General features: G+C 35.4%; 1 protein-coding gene across 1 annotated transcript in view; it reads left to right on the forward strand.

Annotated features, from left to right (window-relative positions):
• The first annotated feature begins 779 nt into the window (after positions 1 to 779).
• Positions 780 to 26249, forward strand: part of TMPRSS15 (transmembrane serine protease 15) — a 111405-nt gene continuing 85935 nt past the window's right edge. The window contains exons 1-7 of the mRNA XM_008701932.2: positions 780 to 924; positions 3710 to 3840; positions 4119 to 4186; positions 11579 to 11730; positions 14779 to 14823; positions 16550 to 16585; positions 23775 to 23906. Of these exons, the coding sequence (XP_008700154.2) occupies positions 780 to 924; positions 3710 to 3840; positions 4119 to 4186; positions 11579 to 11730; positions 14779 to 14823; positions 16550 to 16585; positions 23775 to 23906 (709 nt within the window). The remainder of the gene's footprint in view (positions 925 to 3709; positions 3841 to 4118; positions 4187 to 11578; positions 11731 to 14778; positions 14824 to 16549; positions 16586 to 23774; positions 23907 to 26249) is intronic.

Genomic DNA, 26249 nt, shown 5'->3' on the forward strand with positions numbered 1-26249 from the left:
AAAGAGTGGCCATGCGATGCCTTATTAAAGTAGACTTTCCATTAAGTTAAATCAATACTACCTACATTGCATGACTTCACATGGGGGATATAATGAAGACTACAAAATCTGTGATTATTTCAGTAGGAAACATGTATATGTGTATACACATATACATATACACACACACAAGGGAAAGGAAGAAGGATGGAGGGAAGGAAAGAGAGGGAAGGTGGGGGAGAGAGAGATACACCTACTAATATATATGTTGGGCTTAATAGATACTTGTAGATAAAAGTTATTTTTAGAATGTCTACACCTACATAGAACAGGAGAAATGCCTTAATAATGACATGAGTCAGAGGGTAGAAGGTTGATCTGTTAGAAACTCTCTACAAATATCAAGTACATGCGCCTAATGACTAATTTGTTTGCTATGAATTTCACATTTTTCTTAATAGTTCTTGAAATGATAAAGTGTCATTTTTATTTACAACATGCATTTAATTTCATTCACCTCAACAAATGGTTCAGGTGATTAACATTTATAACACCGGGCATATCTTTACTCATTAATATCTTCTTAAAGATTAACTACCCTTTTTAAGCTACTTAACATATAGAGACATAATGTTGCTAAAGGGACATATACGACTCTTTTAAGCTGACTACTAACACTAGGGTAGACTTATGTGGTTGCTTTACAAATCCTTGACAACTTGAGAGGTTTCGATCTCTAGTTGGTTGAGGGGACCATATTCTTTTACAGTTCTTAGATTAGCATACTTTCAAAGCCAAAAATGGTGTCAAAAAGAAGTATACCTTCCAGGCACCATTCTCTCAGCACCTATGAAGTCCTGTTTGCAGCTCTCTTTGTCTTACTGGTGGTTGTCTGTGCTGGATTATTTGCAGTGTCCTGGCTGGCAGTCAAGGAATCAGAAAGAGGTAAGTCCCCCGGCTTTGGCTACTGAAGCAGCTCCCAGATGAACGTGCCCATTCTAATCTCAGTTCTCCCGCCAGCACGTTTTTCTCATTGCTGTACTTTCACAACAAGGTATCTATGTCGCATTCAGATGCTTTCTGTAGTTCACTTTACAGTATATTAGAAAATTAGCTTGTGTATAATCCAGAATTCGAGCATGAGACTAAGTTTTTAAAAGAAAAACGTTAAGTAAATTTTTAGTGTGAACATATAACCAAGTAGATTTCATAGCCCGAGGATTCCTTCTGATACAATTTAAATGGTAAACATATTAAAACATTGTTGACTGGTCATGTCAATAAATAGTCAAAGTTAAAGGAAATATATTGCTTATTTCTAGAGAATAATATTTTCTTTCTTATTAGTCCAACAATTTGAATTGCAACAGTATAAGAGAGCTTGGATGTAATTGTAGACTTAGAAGATCTCAACCTGCCAGAATAGCAACCTGTAATAAACAGAAATAGGGAAAAGTAACTATTATTTAGAGCTAAATTATCTATACCAGCAGCTTTTCAAAGATCTTCAAATGTATTCTCTTGTTACAGCAAACCTATGAGTTACTTGTTATAGTTATCGTCATATTTATTTATTTATTTATTTATTTATTTAAAGATTTATTTAAAGATTTATTTATTTATTTCGGGGGGGCGGGATAAAGAGAGCACAAGCGGGAAGGGCAAAGGAAGAGGGTGAGAGAGAATCCGAAGCAGACTGCTCTCCAGTGAGCCAGGAGCCAGACTAGGGACTTAATCTCATGACCATGAGATCATGACCTGAGCCAGAACCAAGAGTTGGACGCTTGACCAATTGTGCCACTGAGGTGCCCCATAGTTACCTTCATTTTAGAAGTGAGAAATCAGAGACAAATTTAAATAACTTCTTAAATGTGTATCAGTACTTCATAGTTTTATAAAATAATTCCAATACAATCCCATTTAAATACTATAGCTATCTTCAAGGGATGTATTTTCAAGAGAAAGAAGATTTGGGGTATTTTATATAGAGGTTCCCTGAGGCTTTTAGCAAAGTGGCTGCTTTGGTCTTACTTAAATGCTGTAAATAACCTGAAGGGTATATAGTCGTTTGAGAGTCCACTGGAATCTTTGATGCTCAGTGAAGGTACAGAAGCTATTTTATAAGTAAAATTTAAATAAATATTTATCAATGTTGATATGATTTGACAGTGAACAACTAAACATAAAAAGAGAGTGCAGTTAAATCTATAGTAGAACACCAGAAGACATAAGACATGCTAGCTTTCACACACCATTTTACTTTTTATTGAAAATAATTTTAGACTTACAAAAAGGTTGCGAAAATTGTAGAGTTCTTACATAAGCTTTGCCCAACTTCCCCTAATACCAGTATCTTGTATATCCATAATACAGTTGTCACAACCAAGAAACTAACGTTGGTCCAATATTATTAACTGAGCCACACATTTTATTCACATTTTACCAGTTTTCCCACGAATGCCCTTTACCTGTTTGGATCCAAAGCAGATTCCTACATAGGATTTAGTTATCCTGTTCCTTCAGTCTCCTCCCATGCAGTTCTTCTGTTTTTCTTTGTCTTTCACACTTAAACATGCAAATCGAAATGTAATTTTGACTATTTAAAAACAAATAAAATGGCATAAATGATAATATTTCATCAATTATGCAACGATAGCTATTTAGACTAAATGCCTGTTTATTGCTTTAAATATTATTTCTAATGTTCCTTCTGGACTGGGAAGTTTGGCGTCAATATACGACAGATCCTGGGTTCTAAATTGCGTCAATCCTATGTCCAAATTCCAAATCTGTCACTTATTAACTTTATCACCTTGGGAAATTTTCATAGTGAATCTTAGCTCCAATTTGCCATCTGGGAAAAGGAGAAGTAACATCTCACACCATCATATGGGAATTATGTATCATTATTAATACATTTACAAACAGTTTCATCATTGTGTCTCAGTTGAAGAGTCTCATTTTAAATTCAAATATATATCAAAAAAGATATTCTGATAAAGGGATTATGCGAGACTTGATGGCACGTTTTATTACCCACATTTATATTCAATTTGTTACCTTTTCCCTTACATTTTCTTTCTATTTTCTATTGAGATAATACACTTTCTGCAACATTCTCAATAACTTCTCCAATAACAACAGTCACCATCTAATGGCAAAAGGTCGTACATGCCAACTTTATCATTATCAGAATAAAAGAAGTAGTTTCAAATCTATGTTTCAAAGTAACACACACTGACACGTTCACAGCCATCCACATGTAGAAAACCAACAGGATCCCTGGATGCTAGGTGTTCAAGAAGCATCTGAAAGCAACTACAGAACTTTTAAAACTTTTAATGGCCCATTTCTCACCATGAATCCCTGAGTCAGTTCCCAAAATCGGTGACAGTTTATCCCTTATCTTCCAACAGGAATCTCAGTAGTTTAAAAAAAAAAAATACTTGGAAGTTTAGATTGTGGGTTAGATTTCAAAGAAAAGAAAAAAAATTAGTAGGATAAAGAAGATTATTTTTAATCCTGTAAAACAACCTCATAGCCACACACACACACACACACACACACACAAGAACTTAATTATGGAACATGAAGTCTGCAAAGAAAAAGCAAGACCTACCACACCAACACATGACGCAAGAACATTATTTCTGAGTATCAGTGGGAATGTGCATATTTTCTCTTACTCATAACACATTTCTAGTGTTTTATTTCTTATTAATTCATTTAGATGCAGTGCTTGGAGAAAGTTACAAAAGCAGAGGGACCTTGAAAATAACATCTGGAGCGACATATAATCCTAATTTGCAAGACAAACTCTCAGTGGATTTCAAAATTCTTGCTTTTGACCTTCAGCAAATGGTAGGAGACTGTCTTTTTTCAGCTGATTTAAAATTTCAAAACATAGTTTCACTAACTACTTGCCAGAAGATGCGTAGATCCCATTTTCTTACTTTTTGAAAATTAGTAAACAAATGTAATACGCCCAGGATGCTTTAATGTCTGAGTCCTGTGACCACAGAGAAGGAAATTATCTGTAATCCAATTTAAAGCAGAAGAGAAAGATCGGTTTGTTTAAAGTGTTGAACAAAAGTTTGTCTTAAATATAATATGCTTTTTAAAAACTTTATTTTTTTTAGATGGATGAGATCTTTCAATCAAGTAATCTGAAAAATGAATATAAAAACTCAAGAATTTTACAATTTGAGTGAGTATAGCTCAAAAATTTTTTATGGATAAGAACACAGAATCACAAAATAGGGGATTTTTTTGCTAATATTTACTAATATTTGCTATTATAGTGTCCCACAGTTAGGAGAAAGGGGAACATTTAAAATTTTCAACATTTTTCTGAGGATTTTGTGAGAAAAGTGGCACTGCGTAAACTTTCACATTATGTGAAACCTTCACGTTTCTCTCTGCTGAGTAAAATCTTGCAGAGACACGAGGAGGGGGCTGAAGTTGAATGTATGCAGACGCAGACAGAGCGTTTGGCTTGCTCTGAACATGTGGAAGACGTTCACTCATTCCATCCCATTCACACTGTAAGTCACAGGGGACAGCACATGTGTTCACTGCTGCCCCCAGAAAGCATAAGATGGCGATGCTAAGTCATTACCTACAAAATGTAAATATTCATTAATTTTACTTTTATCGATTTGTCATTTAACGCACATACATCATTTATCGTATACTAACTAATGTTACTGGAGGTTACATGGCAAGCTGTATAAACAGTTTGTGTAATAGGAATGCAGGAATGGAAAAGATTTGAAATGATGTAGTCTAGCCTTCGCTTGCCTGCTTCAGGCTGGAAAGCCCACAGCCTCAGTAGGAAATTCATCGTCATCCCCCAAAAGAAAGAGCTTCATACAGCTTAAAAGGGATTCCCTCATACAAGGATATCTGATAAAAATTAGGAATCCATTTTCAACATTGCTGTGAACATCATTGTTACTGATGTGTTTTATTTGTTTCTAACTTCAGTTGCTAGAAAAGTATTTCTTATTTTCAATGTCCATTTCTTGGGCTCTCACCCACTGATCTTTGTTGTAGTTCTTAGTTTTTTACAGAATAAATGTATCTCTATCTGTATATGCTACATCAATTCTTCTGTCTGTACCAGAAATGGCATCCCTTTTCTCCTCTCCTTAGGTAGTCTTGTCTCATGCCTCTCAGACTGTCTTGCGTCTTTCGCAAAACATTTCACCACCGGCCTTTCCAACCCAAGGGACTCCTGAATACATAACACTCCTGTGTTTCCAGAGGGCTAGTTTAGAGTTTTTTCATTGAAATTGTATTCTAACAGAAAGTTAACACCCTAGTAAGAGTATACTTATTTTTATATCTGTAGGACGAGTTGAAGAAAACATGTAGCACCTAACATAGTACTCAATATATCAACAATAAGTGTCAAGGAAAAGATTTATTTGTTCTCTAGGACTTATATAAAGAGCACATACACTGAGACAGACATTAACTAGGCTCTGGAAATACAGATATCAAAGATACATTGTTTGCTCTGAGGGAGCTCATAGTCTAACAAGAGAGAAAAATTGACAATTATATTGTAGTATGATTGTTACTTTATATGTAGGTACAAGATGCTGAATGAGCAGGTCGGGGACATACCTCTCTGGGGCTAGAGTGTCAGGTGAGCATCTCTGTGGGAGGTGACCCAGACTGGTTTTTAATGGCTTGTAAGGATGGATTGTAAAGATAGGTGCAATGTATAGTAAGGGAAAAAGCATATTAATGATATTTTCTAGCTGTCAATGAGTGTCCACCAAGATGTAGAGACATCAGGAGGGTGTGGAATGTAAGTCTAGGAGTCTGACATTTACCCTTATTCAAATGGAAGCCATAAGGGATTCTACGTCATTGGAGAAGGGCAATGAGTCTAACTACACAAGAAGGCTAATCTCTTACCTCAGATCATGACTAACTGAGTCAGACAGCCTGGCGACAAAGATACTGGGTACCAGGCTTGACAAGAGTACCAACACTAGTACAAGAATCCTTAGTTCTTAGTGGCCAAATTGGGGAAGGAATGTCAAGTCAAAGGCAGAGATCATGTTTAGAAAAACAGTGATGAAGTCAAATGAGAATTATTTCATGAACAGAAGAAAACTCAGGGCCTTGCCATTTCTTGTTGGCACAAAACTAATCTTATCAGAAGTCACAATGAAAACAACAACAACAAAAAGATGAAAAACCTCCCTCTCTCTCCTTCTCTCTTTCTTTCTTTCCTTTTTTTCTTCTTTCTCATCTATTTATCTACGATCCTCATCATTCTTTATCTCATTGCATATTCATGACGTCTTGGTCCCTGTGGCCAGACAACCCTACACCCATCTACTGTCTGCATTCCTTTCTACAGTACAGAGGCTTCTACTCTTGTTTTCTGGGGCTTATTATCTCTGAAAATCTCTTTCATTAGCTCAGTACCAGGCCTGGAAGAAGACATGTGGACTCTTAGGAAAGATTTTTGTTTGTATACTTGCTTGATTTTGTTTATTTTGTTGTTGTTGTTTTGTCTTTCTCAAAAGGTTATTTTTAACATATTTATTCAATATTCTGTGAGGATGAAAACATGCCAACAAGACTTTTTTTGCCACTTGAAGCGATTTGTCTATTTTGGAGTGTGTGGATCCAGCCTCCCTTTTCCAGTTTTGTAGAGGATTGAGTGTGGAGCTCTGCACTAAAGCATTAATTCCGATTTCTCAAAGGACTTAGCATTTCTTAAGAAGAGGTATCCAGGGTCCTTGCCTCTCCTTATATCAGCTTCTGCCTAATGAAATCTGTACAAAGCACAGAGTCTATTACAGAGTTTATTCGGATAGTTTTGCTAATGGAACTCTTCATATCCACATGTTTACAACAACTAGATTGGGAAAAATTGCTGAATATAGACATTTATATACAGTCTTGGTGGGTTATCAAAACCCCAGCATTTTCTCTGATATTTAATAAGTACTCTTTTATTTCTCTAGATGGTAAAAATCACTGTATTGGAAACTGTAAATTATTCTAGCTGAGGAATTATTTCTTTCTCCTCCTTTACAGCTACCTAGAAGATCAATGTAGTAGCTAACACTTGATATATATTTTATAATGACTTACCAATAATACACTTTATCAGTGTAGAGACACTCACACCCAGTTGTAGCTGAACTACTTTTAAATCAGAAGTGTGTTTGTGAAAGATGTAATGCAAAGCAATTTCATGAAAATGTCTGTAAGATAAATTATAGGTCTCAGCTCTCCAGGAGACTGAGTAGAGAAGGGTAGGAAAAGAAATTCAGAAGCAGGAAAGAAAGCAACAAGCAAACATTTAGGTTTACTTTAAATAATTATTTATAAAATGATATACTCAGAATAAAGTGGCAGACTCCTAATTAGCTTTACAAATTATTTTAAACTCCAATTGATAAAATCAGGCAACAGAAATAACTGAGTTCTCAACTAGCTACCACACCAACTGTGAAAAATACATCTAAAAATCCTTTAAAATACCTATTTTCCTTTTGGTTACTGATTTCGATTCAACTTAACCTATATTCATGGATATATGGTCAAATTAGAGCAGTCAGAAAACTCAACCGAGTCATCAAGGTATCCTTTCTTCCTTTTAAAAACATTACTTGATATCAGCCCCCAGATTGTTAAATTGTGTGTGTGTGTGTGTGTGTGTGTGTGTGTGTGTGTGTGTGTGCATGTGTAAGCGTGGCCACTCTGCAAGTTTGCTCTCCTCTGTGAACACTGTGTTATGCTGCTTTGTGGAAAGTGCTTTGACTCAGAGGCATTTAGCAGTTGATTCTTTTAATAAAGTGCTGTTTACCCTTTGTGGGAATATGCAGCTTATTTTGCCCTTTGAACACAGATGAGTCACAAAGTTAGGAAAGGAAAGACTTTTGTTTACTCAGCAACCCTAGAGGTTATCAATATCATTAAGAAAATAAGAGATAAGTAACATTCTGATTTATTGCACACAGGCTTTCTGTGCAATGATAGAATTTATCTGCTTAAAAAAAAAAAGATATTCCACTGAAATAAGTACTTTGAAATGAAAATAGCCATTGTGAGGTGGTGGTTGTTGTTTTCCTAAAGGAAGAATTCTCATTTACCTTAATAAATAAAATCAGTCTCAAAGCAGGGACCAAGCTCAAGATCAAACTAATCAAAGAACAGCTTGGGCTTCGTCAGTAGGCGGAAGACAGATGTTTGTTATGGTTTTCCTGATTTCTACATATACGTCTCTTATCTCAACATTTACAGTGGGTGAGAAAGGAAATTAAAAAAAAACCTGTATGTCATATATGTTAACTACCTGGAATTAAAAACAGGAAGAAGTTATTTGTAAAAATAAATAAACAAATAAAACTATATGTGGATAAAGAATAGGAAACTCTTATCCTTTCAAAGTATAAATAATTGAATGCAATGTATAATTCGCAACTAAGAAGATACATCTTTCACACAAAATGTTTTATGCCTGAGAATGAACTAGTCCAGTTACTTTCAATTCAGGGAAGGAAAATTCCAGAGTTGTACTTTCTCTACCAAAAATACCTTACCTCTTCACTCCCTAACTCAAATAAAATAAAGGCAAGTGTTCAGTCAATTTAAACATGTGGAAATTACATAAAGAAATAACTGAGGGGCACCTGGGTGGCTCAGTTAGTTAGGCGGCCAACTCTATTTCGGCTCAGGTCATGATTTCAGGGTCTGGGATGGAGCCTCTGTAGGGCTCTCTGCACACAGTAGGGAATCTCTGGAGGATTTCTCTACCTCTCCCTCTGCTCCTACCCCTGCTTGTGCTCTCGCTCTCTCTCTCTCCCTCTCTAAAATAAATAAATCTTTTTAAAAAAGAAAGAATGAACTGAGATTTTATCAGAACTAAAACAATCTACTGTGCAACCAAGGATAAGATTAAAATGTAGTTATGAGGACAGAAAAATGTATTTAATCTTGTGGATTTAACTATTTGGGGGCAAGGGGCAGTTAAGGAGACATAATTAGAAGAAGAGGGAGGAGGAGAAGAGGGGAGAGATGGGGTGAAAAAGAAGTAGGAGAGGGGGAAGAGTGTCAGAAGAAAGGAGAGAGGCAGAGGGAGAGAGAGAGGAAAAGAAAAGAGAAGATTCTAGCTTTCAAAATTATGGAGGGAAAAAATATCTGTCCCTTCCTCCCCCAAAACCCGACTAGTTATTTTCCCTATCTATTTTGGATATAAAAATCTGGTACCACTGCAAGATAAAAACCTGGACCTGCATCTAAGTAAATGTGTTGTATTGTCTTTCTTCTTGACAAATAGTTCCCATGGTGTTGACATCGACGGTGTTGGGGGTATGGAAATGGTAACTATGTAAAAATGCATCTGGGAAATGGAGGCTCTGGATTTCATTCCTATCTCTGATAGTAATAAGATATAATACAACTCTGGGCAAAGTTACCTACATTAGTCTGAGCCCCAATCTCCTTATTGCTAAAATAATAATGTTGGCCAATACCAGGTGCAAAAAATAGAGTAATCTCCCTTTCCTGGAGCTTCTCTTTAAATAAATACGGAATAAAGCCTGGGAGTTGTATGCCACTTAGGATTTTTAAAACTGCAATTAACAGAGCACATGACTAAAAATGCCACAACTACCAGATGCTTATCATCTGACATCATAAGAAAACTGGAGATTTCAGCAGAGGTTAATTCAATGGTACAATGACAATCACATAATCAGGAATTTAGGTGCTTTCTTTCTTTCACTATGCCATCTTTAGCTTGTCAACCATAGCTTGTCTCATGGTCCCAAGGTGGAAGTGGCAGTCCCGGCAATTGTATGTACATATAATAATGTTCAACAAAGAAGAGTAGTCTACTATGAGCCTTTCTCAGTTATATATGGACAAACTTTCCTGAAGTTTCTCATCAGCGTCCCCTCAGATTCCATTCCTCAAGTCTCAGTCATATGTCCATGAATAAAACTGTCATTGGCATAAGGAATGGTTAGTGAAGACATCACCTTTCCTGAGAAAATGGAGAGTTATTCTCAAATAAAATTAGGGATCAGCCAGCATGGAAAAATTAATGAAGGTGGAAAAGGAGATTAAAAAAAATAGTATATGACAAAATGTATCTTTATTGAAGACAGCAAGTGGTTCCATGTTTGGGTAAGTTTGAGGAACTCTGAATGAAACAGTTACTAAGGAACCTTCTCATTGGCAAGATTTGGTTACTATGATTTAAGCAATGTTAAACATTCTAACTTTTTACACTTACCTATTTAACAGAGGTGAAGTGTGAAATTATTATATCAGAGTAAGCCAGTTCATTTAAAAATTAAAAACCAGCTATGTGGAAAAGAATCACTTCTGCTAAACTGTGAACCTTGACAGTGGCAGAGACATTAAAGAGGAATATCGTACCTAGAGGAGATGATGATTTACTACAATCTTCAAGGAATGTTCTGATCCTATATACAGTCCTCAAGAAAAAAATATATATTCTAAGCTCTACTAAAATAGTGGTATGGACAGGTAAATACAGAATGCTATTAGAGTTGATGAAGTCCTTGAAGAATCTCATTTACCAACAGATACCACAAGGATATGAGTGTAATTGCCCACATTTCAGAACCAGCAAACATACAGTGCACAATGTGATTCTCCCTAGCCTTCCTCTTTAGGATCCAAGTATACTCTGAGTATCCCCCAGCTTTCCGAAGGGCACACAATGAAGATCAGGGCTAGAGTTTGTTTCCCAAGTGGTTTTACCCTAAGAGAATACCATAAGCCAAGCAGAGTGTAAGCAGGAGAGCAAAAGTCTTTCAAGTATTCCTTTTGGGCCAAAAAATTGTTCATTTTTATGTTTCTTTAAACTGAAAACAAATCACCAATGAAAAAAACTTTTTAAATGTATGTTTCAAGACAAGTGGCAAATAAAAAGGAATATGATTTGGGCTATATAATTGAAATCTAATGTTATGGACAGAAATAATGTAGGCAAAATAATCCCAACTCTTGACCATGAGACTGAATTGCCCCAACATCCCAAGTGTGTCTTTTTTCTATCCCTTGAAATCAGGGCATATTTTAATATTTTATATTAAGAATAAAGAAGAAAAAGTAGATATAGATTCATTGCTCTAAGCTTTTAGAGCTTTATAAATTATCAGACCTTTATAAACTACATAGAAAACTTCTCTGAAATCAGTGAAACTCTCTTAGACTTCTCCCTACAGATCCACACTTTTCTTTCCTTAGAACAGTAAATTAAGAGTAAACATCATGATACCATGTGACTGTGTTTAATTTGACGCAGGTAACCCTGGGGAATAGCGTGGCCTGAGGATTAAGGTGCTAAGGCAGAAAACTCAGATTCCAATTCTGGATAGGTCTGTGCTCTTAGAGAAACATTTAGTCTTTCGATTTGTTTTTCTTCCACCTGTAAAATAAAGATAATATTTTACATAACCTACCAAGTTTTACTACACAGGTGTAATAAGGTGATAACTATAGAGAATTTCAAAGACATCTTACATGAATTAAGCACAAATCATTTGATGAAGGCTGACTTTTTCCTCTTATATCATCTTTTGCTTTGCAGAAATGGCAGCATTATAGTTATATTCGACCTTTTCTTTGCCCAATGGGTGTCAGATGAAAATGTAAAAGAAGAACTGATTCAAGGCATTGAAGCAAATAAATCCAGCCAACTGGTCACTTTCCATATTGATTTAAACAGCATTGATATCACAGGTATCTGCGAACATTATTTGATTTCTTTGAATCATTAAGCTATGAAATTAAAATTCTAGCTATATACCAGGGAGGCAGTGGGATCGTCCTTGACTTTAGGAACATGTCTTATTGCCTGAGGTAGCACATTTACATGAGAAATGTGAAATACGGGAAACCATATTTGAAGGAAAATATCAGTCAGGAAAAGTTTGTAAAATATCAGACAAGGTTCTGAAAATATCGGCATACATAAATGTTTGTGGGTCTCATCACATTCTTGGTGTTTGTCAAGCACACCTTGACTTTGCAAGAACCCTCCAACAGTAAGTGACACTCATTACTTTCTGAGAGTCATAGAGGTTATTAAATTACACAGTCACATGTCAAGCCCACTCTCTCATTTGGAACTTAAAAAAAGGAGAGGGAAAAATAGAGAGGTCAATGAGTTTGATTCATCCCTGATACTTATTAATAAAAAATAAAACTTCATTTTGAAAATAAGTAATTTTAAAATAAGAATAAGTCAAAGGGAAAGAGAGATAAGGCATCAAAAAATAAAAGCAGGACAATAACGTCTATCAATGCTTAGGTTGTTCTAAATTTTCCATTCTAGTTATCCTCCATTCAATTCAATTCAACAACATTTACATTATGTCTTCATTTTGGCTGAGAACAATACTACTGATTTGCCAGGCCCGTCATTCCTTATCTGTAGATCTTAGAGCCAAGTATGCTTTGGAATTTAGAGTTTGTTGGACTTTAGAAAGCAAATCAACATGTAAATATCCACATCAAGTGGAATAAAGGCACACTTGAATAGCCTAACACCAGTTTAAGCGGTTTGGGCTTTCATTATTTTATTTTATTATTATTATTATTATTATTATTATTATTATTATTATTTACTACAGAATGAGGTCAGTATGGGTTTGTCTCTAAATCAAATGTATAAAAACATTCTGAAGGGTTTTTTTTTGTTTTCGACTTTGTGGCAGTAGATCTGAAGTTGCAGAGCTCTAATTGCTTTTCCTTACGGTATTGGTTCATCAAGCACAGTTTCCTCTTTCATTGAGTCTCCTGTCCTATCCTGTTGCACCTGTTTAGTGAGAAGACAACTAATGCTCTGAAGAGCCTCCTCTACTGATGGGTGGGTTGGCTCTGGCACAACTGCTGGAACAGAGACTGTTGGGATCTTTGTCTGATTCAGATGAGCTGAAAGCTACTACCTTACATTAGAATAGGTGCTTTACTTATCCATTACACTCGTTTGTTTACAATGGTTTTATCTCTGAACAGCCTTGATCGATACTTTCTCAATAGTCACTTTCTTCCAGAAACTTGGTTTCTTACTGTCTTAGTTGATGTATGCCATCAGTTTCTGGTGGTCTTTAATGGCAAATGAATTAACAGGTACGCTGAAACCTATTTGCATGACTCCCTACCATTGGGTTATTTGGGGGTGGTCTTTAAAAATATATATTTATTCAATGAAAGCATATCCTTGAGTTAACTTAGAATAAATATCATGGATGCAGTAAACTATATCACAACATCAACTCAAGAATATGCTCCACACGTTGAAGTTACATTTAATTTGCTGAACAATGTGAGGACATATTCATAAACAGGCTACCAAGCTTAATTTTTTTTCTCTCATCATGTTTTATTTCCAATTTAAAACTATTTTAATCCTTATGTCTCAAATGATTTGAGGTGAGTTCTGTCCACAAGTAAGATTTCCTCCATCTTGGAAGCAAAGAAAGAAGAGTTAGTATCTGGAAATTTCTTCTTATGCCACAAGCTGGCCAGGTGTGAGGAGGAAATAGCAGAATCCAACCAGCCACCTGGCTGGGGAGGACGCTCTCTGTCCCTGTCTCTGTCTCTGTATCTGCCTCTCCCTGTCTCTGTCTCCCACATTATTTCATTAGAACTTACTATGGGCTAAGCACTTTACATACATTATCACATTTAATCCCACAACCTTATGAGGTGGGTACAACTATTACTCTCACTTCGCAGATAAGGAAGTGTGACATAACCCCCCAAGCTCACACAACTAGTAAATTGTGTAAACAGAGCTTGAACTAAGGACTCCTGACTCCCAGCCCATGTTCTTTGAATAAGATCTAAAGTCCCTTGCCTTGGCCTAACTTGTACCAAGCTTAATTTTAGCTACCAAGTTAAATTTGTCTTATGTGAATTTTTAATTTGTATTTAAAATTGGATGAAATTTTCATGAATATTATGGATTTTTATATAGCTCACAGCCAAATCAAATATAATAAAATAAAATATTAAAATCTTAATGAAAAAATCTTATAAACTTTATTTAATTATCTTTTTTATCAATAAACCACCATATATTATTTATGAAGCTGCTATACATCTTATAGGAATAAGAAGACAACGCAGAAATTAAGAAATACTGAAACAAACAAACTAGTTTGTAGAAGAGACTATAACTCTTCACATACTTATCATAAATACAGTTTTGAATAAAAACAAATTGACTAGATGAGGGTTTTTCATAAGGTTTGGTTTCCTTTATATCTTACATAGTTGTCATTATATTTTTAAAACAATTAAACATTTTAAAAGGTGAAGAAAACAGCTAATTTTTACCTTTTATGTGAAAAGCACTTTATATTTAAATAGGACTTTGTTCTTAGTAGCTCTTATTATGTGCAAGATTATTTTGACATCTTCCATATATTTCAGTGCAAAACCATTGGTTCTAAGCTTAACATGACCTGGTGGGCAATGTTATATTAGCTGTCTCAAATATAAATTATCCTATATAACTATGATGAATAGATATTTCTTAAATGAGAAAAACAAAGCAAAATTTTTGCATAGGTAAGTTTTACACAGAGAACATAGAGATTCTGGAAATCCATCAAATGTATTGCAATCAAAAAAATGATAGAAACATGCGGCATGAGTTAGGGTAAAATGGGAACTCTAAAAGGTCACATGCTCTTTGAATTATATTAAAACTGCACTCACTGTTTTGTAATATCTTTATATCATAATCTCAAACTTCAAATCAACTTTACTTTATTCCAGCATCTTTGGAGAATTTCTCTACAGTAAGTCCTGCAACAACTTCAGGTCAGTACTCAATGGCATTTTTAAAAATATAACTTGGTGATCATCAAACTCCATGACATTAGAAAAGGATTTTTTTTTCATAGCCTTTTCTGAGACATTTATTCTTCATATTAACATGTAAGAAGTTTACATTTGGTTAAGAGCAATGTAGCTCATGATCTTGCAGATTTTATAATGCCTAGTTATAACATGCCAAGGATATACATTTCCAGTTTCAATGTTCCTTACATATTGTAAGCTCTACATACATTCATATACATGTAGGGTGTGTGTGAGTGTGTTTATGTGTGAGTATGTAACATCCTAAAATGTGGCTCGAATCCTGAACTCTTGGAGATGAATCCATAACATTTGTAAGGTCACCAGGAATAAAGAAAAAAAATTGAAAGATAATCAAATGATGACTTTCAGAACGTATTGCCTTCTTGAGAAAGGAGAATCTAAAACCTAATGTTAACTTTGCTCTATTCCAGCATTTCTTTAGCCCCTTTTTCTAACTACAACTGGTTATTATGGTTCATAAAATTTAGAACTTCACTTTATCTCACCAAGATCACGCCACTGTCAAAAGAGTTTGCTTTGGGAAATTATAAAAAATTCTAAAATTAACCTAAGCTATCTCAAACTGTAAAATTATTAAGTTGTAGGAAAATAATTTAAATTGGCATCAGGAGCCCTAAACATTAATCCTGGCTCTGCCAACTACCAGAAACACTGGGTGCATCTCTTTACTCCTCTGAAATCTGCTTCCCATAAATTGCAAATAATAAGATTTTTCTGAGTATTTCAAAGTCATTCCAAATATCAAATTTGTACATAAATGATTTCTAAAAGTATAAACTGTTATAAAACTATAAAGATATTACTTTTGGTACTATCTATTATCATGACCATTTTTATAATATTGGGAAGATCTACATTTTTTTTAAGTATCTACTTGGGTCAGAACTACCTTTTACCAGCATTGCCTCATTTAATTCTCAGAATGATCCTGTAGAGACATAATATTTTTTCCACTTAAAAAGAAGTAAGTAATAGGGGCGCCTGGGTGGCACAGCGGTTAGGCGTCTGCCTTCGGCTCAGGGCGTGATCTCGGCGTTGTGGGATCGAGCCCCACATCAGGCTCCTCCGCTATGAGCCTGCTTCTTCCTCTCCCGCTCCCCCTGCTTGTGTTCCCTCTCTCGATGGCTGTCTCTCTCTCTGTCAAATAAATGAATAAAATCTTAAAAAAAAAAAAAAGATTAAAAAAAAAAAAAAAAGAAGTAATAAGCAATGTGCCCAGAGTCACGCAGCTATTAGGTGTCAAATTCGGGAATTAAAAGCAATTCCTTTGGAGTCCAAAGCCCATGGTCTAAGCATACCCCAAGCTTCTATTTCAAATAACATCAGATTAACTTAGAACATGTAAGTCCACAGCCATTAAGAAATTAATGAATCCTTGTGTTTAGTTATTGACAATCGAATAACATCGTCTTTTTTACTTAGAAAATTAAAGATCACTTAAAATCTAAAAACCTCTGCTCTACAATTCTAAAAATCAGTGAAAACATAAAAGATTTATTCTTAGATCCAGATACAAATGACATATCCTTAAGCCAATAGATAATCATAATTCACAGTAACTTTAAAAACTCTCAGGTTAAATAATAAACAGAGAAATATACAATGGAGTTCTAATAATCCGTTTAAAAGGTAATAATTATCTTAATGCCATTTATTTTTGCAGGCAAACTAACAACCAGCAGTCCTCTGTCAACTCCAGGTCAGTATTAATAATTTTATTTATACCTTTTAAAAAAAGTTTTCACTTATGTTTTATTTTAGGGTCTTAAGAATTCTCTGCTAACACAGCAGTTAATATTACTCCTATTTTATGGATAAGAAGATCGGAGCATAAAAGTTTGCAGCTTAAGCCTAAGATTTCACCAAAAGTGAGCAATGTATTTAAGGCTAATGCCTGGATTAGCTGACTGCACTCCAGTCCTCTGTTAGAACCCTGGTTATTATCTGTTGCTAAGAATGCCACCAATAGGATCAAAATGTTTGCCAGAAGGGATGTGGGTTTCATCAGATGTGAAGGGCTTTTTTTCTTTGATTATTCTGTCTGCATGAAAGGTAGAAATTCTTGCTCTCTCAACACGATATGTGAAGCCAAACCAGCACCAAAATAGCCTTGAATTCATTCATTCAACAAGTTTTCATTAAGTGGCTACTTTTTTTTTTATTACTATTATGTTATGTTAGTCACCATATAGTACTTCATTAGTTTTTAATGTAGTGTTCCATGATTCATCATTTGCGTATAATACCCAGTGCTCATTACAACATGTGCCCTATTTAATACCCATCACTGGGCTAACCCATCCCCCACTTCCCTCCCCTCTGAAACCCTCAGTTTGTTTCCCAGAGTCCGTAGTCTCTTATGGTTCATCTCCCTCTCTGATTTCTCCCCCTTCGGTTTTCCCTCCCTTCCCCTATGGTCCTCCGTGCATCCACATATGAGTGAAACCGTTTGGTAATTGTCTTTCTCTGCTTGACTTACTTCATTTAGCATAATCCCCTCCAGTTTCATCCATGTTGATGCAAATGGTGGGTATTCCTCCTTTCTGATGGCTGAGTAACATTCCATTGTATATATGGACCACATCTTTAACCATTAGTCTGTTAGAGGGCATTTCGACTCCTCCCACAGTTTGGCTATAGTGGCTACTTCCTGCTAACTTCCAGGATGTATCTTTGATGTGTCAATTTCTCTGGATTCCTAGTAATTGTCTACTGCACTTTATCTGCTTGTCAACTAAATTGCCTTTTCTGGTCCTAATTTAATCTTCGTGTTGAATGGCCTGGGTGTGTCCCTCATCTCTTCAGATAAACTCCATAAAGGCAATATCGTATAGATCTTCAGCTCCTAAATTAATACTGCCATTCTTGTTACTAGAATCCATATCAAATGTTATATGCATTCAAGGAAAGAACATTTGTAAAACTAGACATGCCCTTCTGAGTAAGACTTAATAATTCTTGAATAAAATGTTTGACGTGATGTTTGAAAACAACAGGGATACAGAAATCATTAATCAAAATCCTTTATGAACCAATCTATCACACCTCCAAATCCACAGACTGTTTACGGTAGGAAAATGCTGCCTGAGGTTGCGTTCGGGTGTTAACCCACACAGCAATCCAGGATACGAAAAAATAAAACTATTCTTGACCCCACAGTCTCCTCTCCAATGTGGAAAATTATTTACAGCATGAACACACTTTCAAAAAAATGCTTTTAGGATTGATAATGGCTGATTCCTTCAGTTTTAAAAAAAAAGCTGAAAAAGTAATTTTAACATATTTTGAGAAATATCTTTCTTAAACTTTTAAGTCAGCAACAAGTATCCAAATTAGAACCTGTTTTCTATTTGTCTATTGATTCATTGAGTGATTCATACAAACCACAGTATTGAAGACATCTCAGGTGTATAAAATGCTCTAAGAGAAATATGTAGAATGATTTAGATGGGGCTGGGGGGGACAAAATTACTATGAAAGCAAGAAAGTCTTAGGCTTAAAAAGTCAGTGTTTCTTCCTTACTCTCCTGAGGACAAACTTGTCAAAAATGTAAGAAGTGGCTGAATTTTATGCCAATTTCCTCCGGCCAAAGGAGATGGTGAATGGGGGACAAAGAGCATGAGTGGTAGTTCACCCATACTTTGCTCTCATTGGAAGTGAAGCAAAAATCTCCTTTCCTACATGTAAGCTACAGGGATGGGATCAGTACACAGTTAGCCCTATCTATCACACTTTAGGCATTTGATATGTAAATTGAAGACCAAAAAACAACATACAATTCTCTATCATTGAAAAAGCATAAGCAAATCCATCATTAACTAATTCCACCAATTACTCTATATGTGGTGTTTGGCAAGCCGCCTAGTCTTTTTTAACTTTAGATTAAATTATATATCTTAGAGAACGATCATGAGAATTAAAAGAGAGATAATGGAGAGACCACTATACTGTCTCAATTCGTGACAGTCACAAAGTTAGATTCCTTCTTCCTTTTCCTTTTTGACTTAGGAAGAAAAAAAAAACAGTTGAATGCTTTTTTTTAGGAATAGTTCAAAAATGGAACTAAGTTTAAAACAAGATAATTGTGCGAGGCTCCTGGGTGGCTCAGTTGTTAGGCGTCTGCCTTTGACTCGGGGCGTGATCCCGGAGCCCCAGGACCGAGCCCCACACCGGGCTCCTCTGCTGGGAGCCTGCTTCTTCCTCTCCCACTCCCCCTGCTGGTGCTCTCTCTCTCACTGCTGTCTCTCTCTCTCCCCGTCAAATAAATAAATAAATAATCTTAAAAAAAACAAAACAAGATAATTGTACTTAGTGATGCTCATTTAAATCTGATCATTTATTTGACCAAAAACACTTGATATTTGAAGCTTTCTTTTTATTGGACACTGTATTGAATTACCTTAATCAGTCCTCAAAGAATTATAATAAGGTAAGGAAGTGGCAATAGCTCGTATTCCCTCTTTTACTGGATGCATGAGTCCCCAGCCTTCCTTCCCATTTTCCCCTCTCCTACAGCGAGATACTATAGATTTATAGAGGGGAACAAGGCAATTAAACTTGAAACCCGCAGTTTCCAAGCAGCAATTTATTATGAATATGCCTTTCAGGGATGTTAAGTTTATTCTCATCTTTATATGCCTGGAAGACAGAGTTTGAGAAAAATCAACAAAGGCACGCATCATATACCTGGCATTAGTACTATTATAAATTCTGCCAAAAAGAATTTTTGTATGATAGCAGGTACAAAGTCCATGAGGATTATGTCCTATTGTTCAACCGCCTTTGTTGCCAATTACTGTAAAGTTTTATTAACCCGTTTGGAACACTAGAGGAGGGAGACGGGGACCAGGGTTGAATTACCCTGATTGATTTCTTGGCTGCTACAGAGTGCCAAGAGGGGCTGTTTTGGGCAATCGTTCAAATGCTTGAAGGATTTCTAGAATATAGCTTGTTCTAGTCTTTTGTTATTTCCTATGTAGGCAGTGATTGCAGAAAAACAAAAGTTTCACTATTGTGGGCTTTCTCAATTTCATACAAAATGCAATCTTGCTCCAGTACTACCATATGGAGGGGCTTGGGGATTGAAGAAAAAGAATCGGCTGATTTAGTGAAGAACATGAAATTGGGTCAAGAGAAGCGAAGGTAGAATTATACTCTTCAGTTGAATTGCCCAAGGACTAAGACACAGAGACTTTATCCAACACCAAATGCATTGTAACTTTTTTTTTCTCTGCATTTGAGAGAACAGCGTGTATATTGCTAAGCACACTCATCTTCTTTAAAACATCCCTACGCACATGGCATCAGAACTGTTCAAGTATCTTTCCGCCGTAATTTCATTTGGATTGACCAGCCAACTAAAAAAAGATGAAATTAGTTATATCAAAGTTGATAAGAATTTCTGTAAGGCAATATTTATTTTTCCAATACAGTGTAGAGTAATAAACAGCCTTTAAAGGCAGGCATTCACGGATTCAGACTCCACTTTCACTGCTAGGTATGCTGTAAGGATTTAGGGCTTAATGTGTCTCAAACAGCTTTGTCCACCAAACATTATTATTTCCAATTGAATAATGGGAAAAATAAAAATGTAAGATTTCCAAAACGTGATTTGCAAATTATTATCTTGTAGGGAATGCTCTTTGTAACTGTTTTCGAAGGGGAAAGAAAAATGGATTTCTGTCTTTTTATCCTCTCCAATGCCTAGCACAGGACCTGCACAAAATAAGCACCATGGTTTCCTCACCACAGATCGCCAAAAACTGTTGTGACTTTGGATCATTCTGGAGCAATCACATTGAGTTTATACTGAATCCTTTATGGTACAAATATAAATGGATAACTAAAGCCTTCCATTTACAGAATCCCAAATAATAGTAACTTCCTGGTGGGTTTTCACAAAACGCCAAAGAATTAATATCCCGAAGATAAAATACCATATAGATATAAAAATACATGCACACCTTTTTTCCCTACTCAAGGTAACAGTAATTAATATTCAGGCAACTTGTTCAGCTTCTGATAAAGAAAACCAAATATTATGCTCTCTCTGCACATTTCTTTAAATACAATTACTTAACTACTTTCCTAGAAATTCCTTATTGAGAAGTGTAGTACAGACTTCTTAGAGAAAGAGAAATACCAGAGCAAGAATTAAGGAATGGAATGGCACAGAAAGTAATACACAAGTTGAAGAACTAGTTTTAAGAGTGGCAGGTCATTTTTTAAAAACCGGCATCTGGCTAATGTTTCGATGAATGGTTTGTTGGAAATTGTCATCATATATGTGTATGTAAGGAGATGAAAGGAAAACCGAAGACAAGGTAAAAATGCAATCGGATGAAATCCCCAGACGTATAGTGCTAATGTCACGATTATATTTTCCATATTGGTTTCAATATGAAGAACTTCTCTTTCTTCATGGACTAAGGCAGCTGAAAACTGTTTAGAGTGCAGCCCAAACTGGGATACCTCATATTTCCACCTTTACATCAAAATCCTTCAAATTGGAATCATATTGTAATCCCACCAAGGGTTCCTCTTATAATTATCATCATGATTAATTAATGGATAATTCAACTGGCCACTCCAAAAGTGTAGGTATCATTCTTAGCGTTCCCCTTTCCACCCCCTTTGGTTAGGGGCACATCTAGTCACTAAAACTCATCTATTCTACTTGTAAAATAACAATTGAGTCCATTCCCCACCTCTTCTACTAGTGCGAAGTTCCAACCCTTATCAGCTAATAAGAGCTAGTCAGAGTTCCAATCCTTATCCACTTTCACCTTGACCATAAAAACAATTTTTAGCTTGTCTCTTTATTCCACATGATTCTCCACTTGGTCCCCAAGTTGCCTTAACAAAACATGGACTGATCATACCACACATATAGATAAGAACTTTCAATGCCATCGCCTACAGAAAAAATATTTCTCACATTTTACAAAAATAAAAAAGTTCGCCTACACTTGACACCAAACTCCCTTCCTGCCATGGCCTTCACAAACATCCTACCATCCAGGTAAGTTATACTCCTCTGTTTTCTGTGTATGGATGTGCTCTTGTCACATCACCATGTATCCATTGCATACATCACTCTTCCTGATACGTTTCTTAGCATCCTTCAAAACCTAGCTTGTATGAAGATGTTTTCAGTTTCTGCCTCAAAAGAAGACTAATTGCCTAATCCTTGGTGTTCCCATAGTATTTTTTATACCTCTTTAAAAAAAATAGTTAATGAACTAGTCTTTCACTAAACTCCAAGTTTCATGAGAATAGAGGCTCTGTCTTATTCATCCTTTTATCTCTATTCCTTAAAAATGTTTGACACAAATAAATAGGCAATAAATACTTGTGGAGTGAATAAATGATCATTAATGAGATCAAAAGGTCCCAGCTGGTACCACCTGCAAGTGTGTTTTTTGAGGTTCAATCTGTAGAGTTCAGTAGGCAACAGACAGACAGACAGGTGAAGCATCATGAAGTGCAGTTCCCATGAGAAGCATTAGGACAGACAACATCATGCATCTTCCTAGCTATATCCCCAAATCTCTTCTTTTAAATGCTGAATACTTAGAATTCTATTAACTTCTGTTAAAACAAGACATAGATTCTCTAGAATAATGCTTTTTATTATTTATTTAACAAGAATTTATGGAATACTATCAACACTATGCCTTTAATGGATTAGGGATTCAATGGTGAAGGACTCTTGATAAGTATCTCTTCTATATCAACAGCTGTAATATGCTTTTGGGTTTATTCAATACCGGTTTTATCACTCTTTTTTTTTATTATCTTAAATGGGGGTGGTCTGTCCTTTAGGAATGGCTCTGATCTTTATCGTGTCCTATTTTAGACATTAGGTGATCCATGAATTTCCCAATGGTTTATATTCATTTTAATTAGAGCCAATTATAAAAATCTAATTTAGTTGACTATATGCCCAGCGACCCTGTCCATAAATGTTCCTAATTAGGTATTACCTTAGTAGATTAATTGACACAAGCACTTTTATTTTCCCAATTAATTTCATGGAGCATAAGGAGAAATTTCAGAATCAAATATACTTTTAAAACCCAGCAGATGGCAGTGCAGTGCAGAATATGCCATTTTTAATACTTGCACTTAAATTTTCCAAGTTAATTTCTAGAAGTAAAATGTGTTTCTTGGTACATCTCTACATGTAGGCGTGGAGAAGAAGAGCAGGTGAAGGACAAGACAGGCTGAGAGCGCAAGTTGATTCGATTCTGGTCAGAGTATGGTATAGAATTCTCCGGGGAATGTTTGTGTCTTTCCCACTAAGAATCTCTGACCCAAGAAGCAAAGAAATACAGAATGGAAACAGTGACTGGGTTTCTCCACTGCTCAATGTAGCCAGGCACTGGGCATGTTAAGTGTTTTATTCTACTGTAAAATGGCTTTTGCTGACAAATTTTGCTCTGCAGAATGCAAACCTTGACTTCGGCCCCCTTATTTTCAAATAATAAGCTTATAAGTAAATGAAGTGATTACTAGATACTGCAATGATGTGAAAAACATTCTAATAAATTGCCCCACCGAACACATGTAAGCAGCCCTAGAAGGTGTAAACACTCGGAGCTAAATGTCCGAACTGTAGTATTGATTTATCGAGGTTAAAATCAACAAAGTAAACATTCATATTTAACATTGATGAAGAAATACATGTCTTCTTCTCAAAATTTAAAATTCTAAACCTTTACAAATGACTAATTAAATGAAATAAAATTTACATTAGAAGTTGAAATAAATGCTTGTAAAGACCTAAATGACAAAAATATATATAATAAATATCCAAACACTGTACATACGGTTGGAAATTAAGTTAACTATGCCAGAAACATAAAATCAATCTTTTTTTTCTAAAGGAAATGTCTCAATAGAATGCCCGCCTGGTTCGAGTCCTTGTGCTGATGCTCTGAAGTGTGTGGCAATTGATTTATTTTGTGATGGAGAATTAAACTGTCCAGATGGTTCTGATGAAGACAATAATACTTGTGGTAAGTTATTCCCCCCCCACATTCTCTCTAGCCACTGCCTTTTCATCCTCTCTCGCTGTCAACACACACACACACACACACACACACACATACCCTGAGATACCAGAAACTACTGGCGAATAAGATATCCCAATAGCCATGATTATAATTTTATACAGAACCTAAAAAATAATTGTATTAATGTTTGTGTAAACTATATTATGCAATTTTAAACATTAATTAAGTGGAATTCTATTTGATGGCTATGGAAAGAATGCTGTGATTAATGTCAGTCATAAGTGAAGGAAGAGAATGTCACGGTTTTTCACCCTTTATTAAACTACTCCAAACTATTATGAATTTGAATGCTTTTTCATGTTTTTTCACAGTTATACCATAATATCAATCTTTTTTTTTTTGCCATTTCAATGGCCCCTCACTCAGTAATTGCCACTCCTTACTTTTGATTGTTGCTTTTGACATAAAAACAACAAATTGACAAAAAAGTGTGCTTGAGTTGTAGTTGTGTGAATAAGAGAAACCAGTTATGAATAAGAGCTTGTCTCATGAATAAAATATCCATGCTTTATTTGTAAATTTTGGCATCTGTTTAGGAGTTAATATTATTATTATCAATTATTATTATTATTATTTCACACTTAAGTAATACTCTATGCCAAGCATGACTCTAAGTGATTTAAACATATTTACTCTTTGACTTACTTCATTTTATAGTTGGGTAACATATATACGAAAGATTATCACATAACTATAAATATAGATTGGTAAGCAAGGTAAAGAACTATTTGAATAACTCTAACTTACAATTTGTTCTTAAAGAATTAAACAGAGAGCATGAATTGAGCAATTTTTTGGTGTGGTTTATGATCAGTCTTAAAATTGACCACGAGCACAATTAGTTCCTGAAATGTATGAAGGTAGTAGTTACAGTTTGCTCTTCTATTATTTGCTACACGTTGCACTTCTAGCTTGATATTAATTGAAGATGACTGCTCCAACCAGAGCTTGAAAAGTTACCTAACCACTTGGTGCTTACTTTTAAAGACAGGCAGTTGGCCTGTTTTCCAGGACCAACTCAAAAAAAGGCAACTTGACTAAAGAGGCTTCTACGAAGCAATCCCAATTCAAATGGTCTTTGATGAAATTCAAACCTTCAAAGTTTAGCTACATACTTTGAAGTGCACTCAGAGCATATTGGAAGAAAGTGCAGGCTACAGAATATTTTTTAATCTATTTTATATCACTAAGTTACTCAACGAAGAAGAAAGCAGCATTCTTTTTTGCTATGGTTTTCAGGCAGTTTCCAAAATCTTTTCAGGGAGAATATGATACAAGTGTGCCATCATGAGGTAATAAGGGTCAGGTTGCTTAATATTTCAGAAAGAATAATGCATGCCAAAGTTAGACACATAGCTGTACGCCTATTTAACGATGATCGATAAACTTAAGTGGGGAGGAATATGTAAGATGAGTTGAAGAATCAGAAAATGTCTTTACTGTCATGGAGTTAATAATGTCCATGGTAAAGTAATAGCAGCGCATTTCCAAAAGTGACCAGAGACGTGTCATGTAAGTGTGACGAGTTGTCCCAAAATAAGTTACAAGGCCATGAATTCTTTTTCTGAGTCAGTATGGATTGATGACATGAGCCTCGGTATTAGAACTGAATTAATTCTTCAAATTTGCCTCAAAGACACAATCAAACTGCATTTTTAGTTTTCAATATCACGGATGTTTGTGTTCATTGAATCTTAGTCTCAACTAACCATCCATGTCACTAACTTTAAGTCTCCAGATCCTCATTTTTCATTTTTGTGGGTTCTCTTCATTATTTGTATTTTTAAATTAGCATTGTATTTATCTTGGAAAATAAATGTAAAGCCTTTGTGGAATAAATGTGGACAAATCAATCAATTAATCTGTCTTTGTGCAGCTAAGATTCAGGCCTATAAGCTGTTCTATTCATCATTCATCATTAGTGATGGCGAGCCCAAAAGCCCAGTGCGCTTCTCCTCAGCACCAACTTGAACTTTTAGTAGCATAATTTCTGCATGAAAGCTGTGTCCATTAATCTACATTCACAAAAAAATTAATTTAAGAGTATTTTTCTATATGAAATTGACCCTTGTGCACACACACGCACGCTCGCACGTTCTCTCTCTTTCTTCTCCAGCTGTGAGCTCTAATTCTAGTGTTATTAATAGAGTCACATTAATGTTGACTTCCTCACATAGCTTCCTTTTTTAGCCTTTAGTTATTTAGGTTTTACGCAAACTTATAGCTGACTATAGCTGAACCAAGACTTCTTTAAATTGTTTTTCTCTTCTGATTAGAACGGCATCA

Source organism: Ursus maritimus, unplaced genomic scaffold (genome assembly GCF_017311325.1).
Source record: "Ursus maritimus isolate PB19 unplaced genomic scaffold, ASM1731132v1 scaffold_4, whole genome shotgun sequence".
NCBI lineage: Eukaryota > Metazoa > Chordata > Mammalia > Carnivora > Ursidae > Ursus > Ursus maritimus.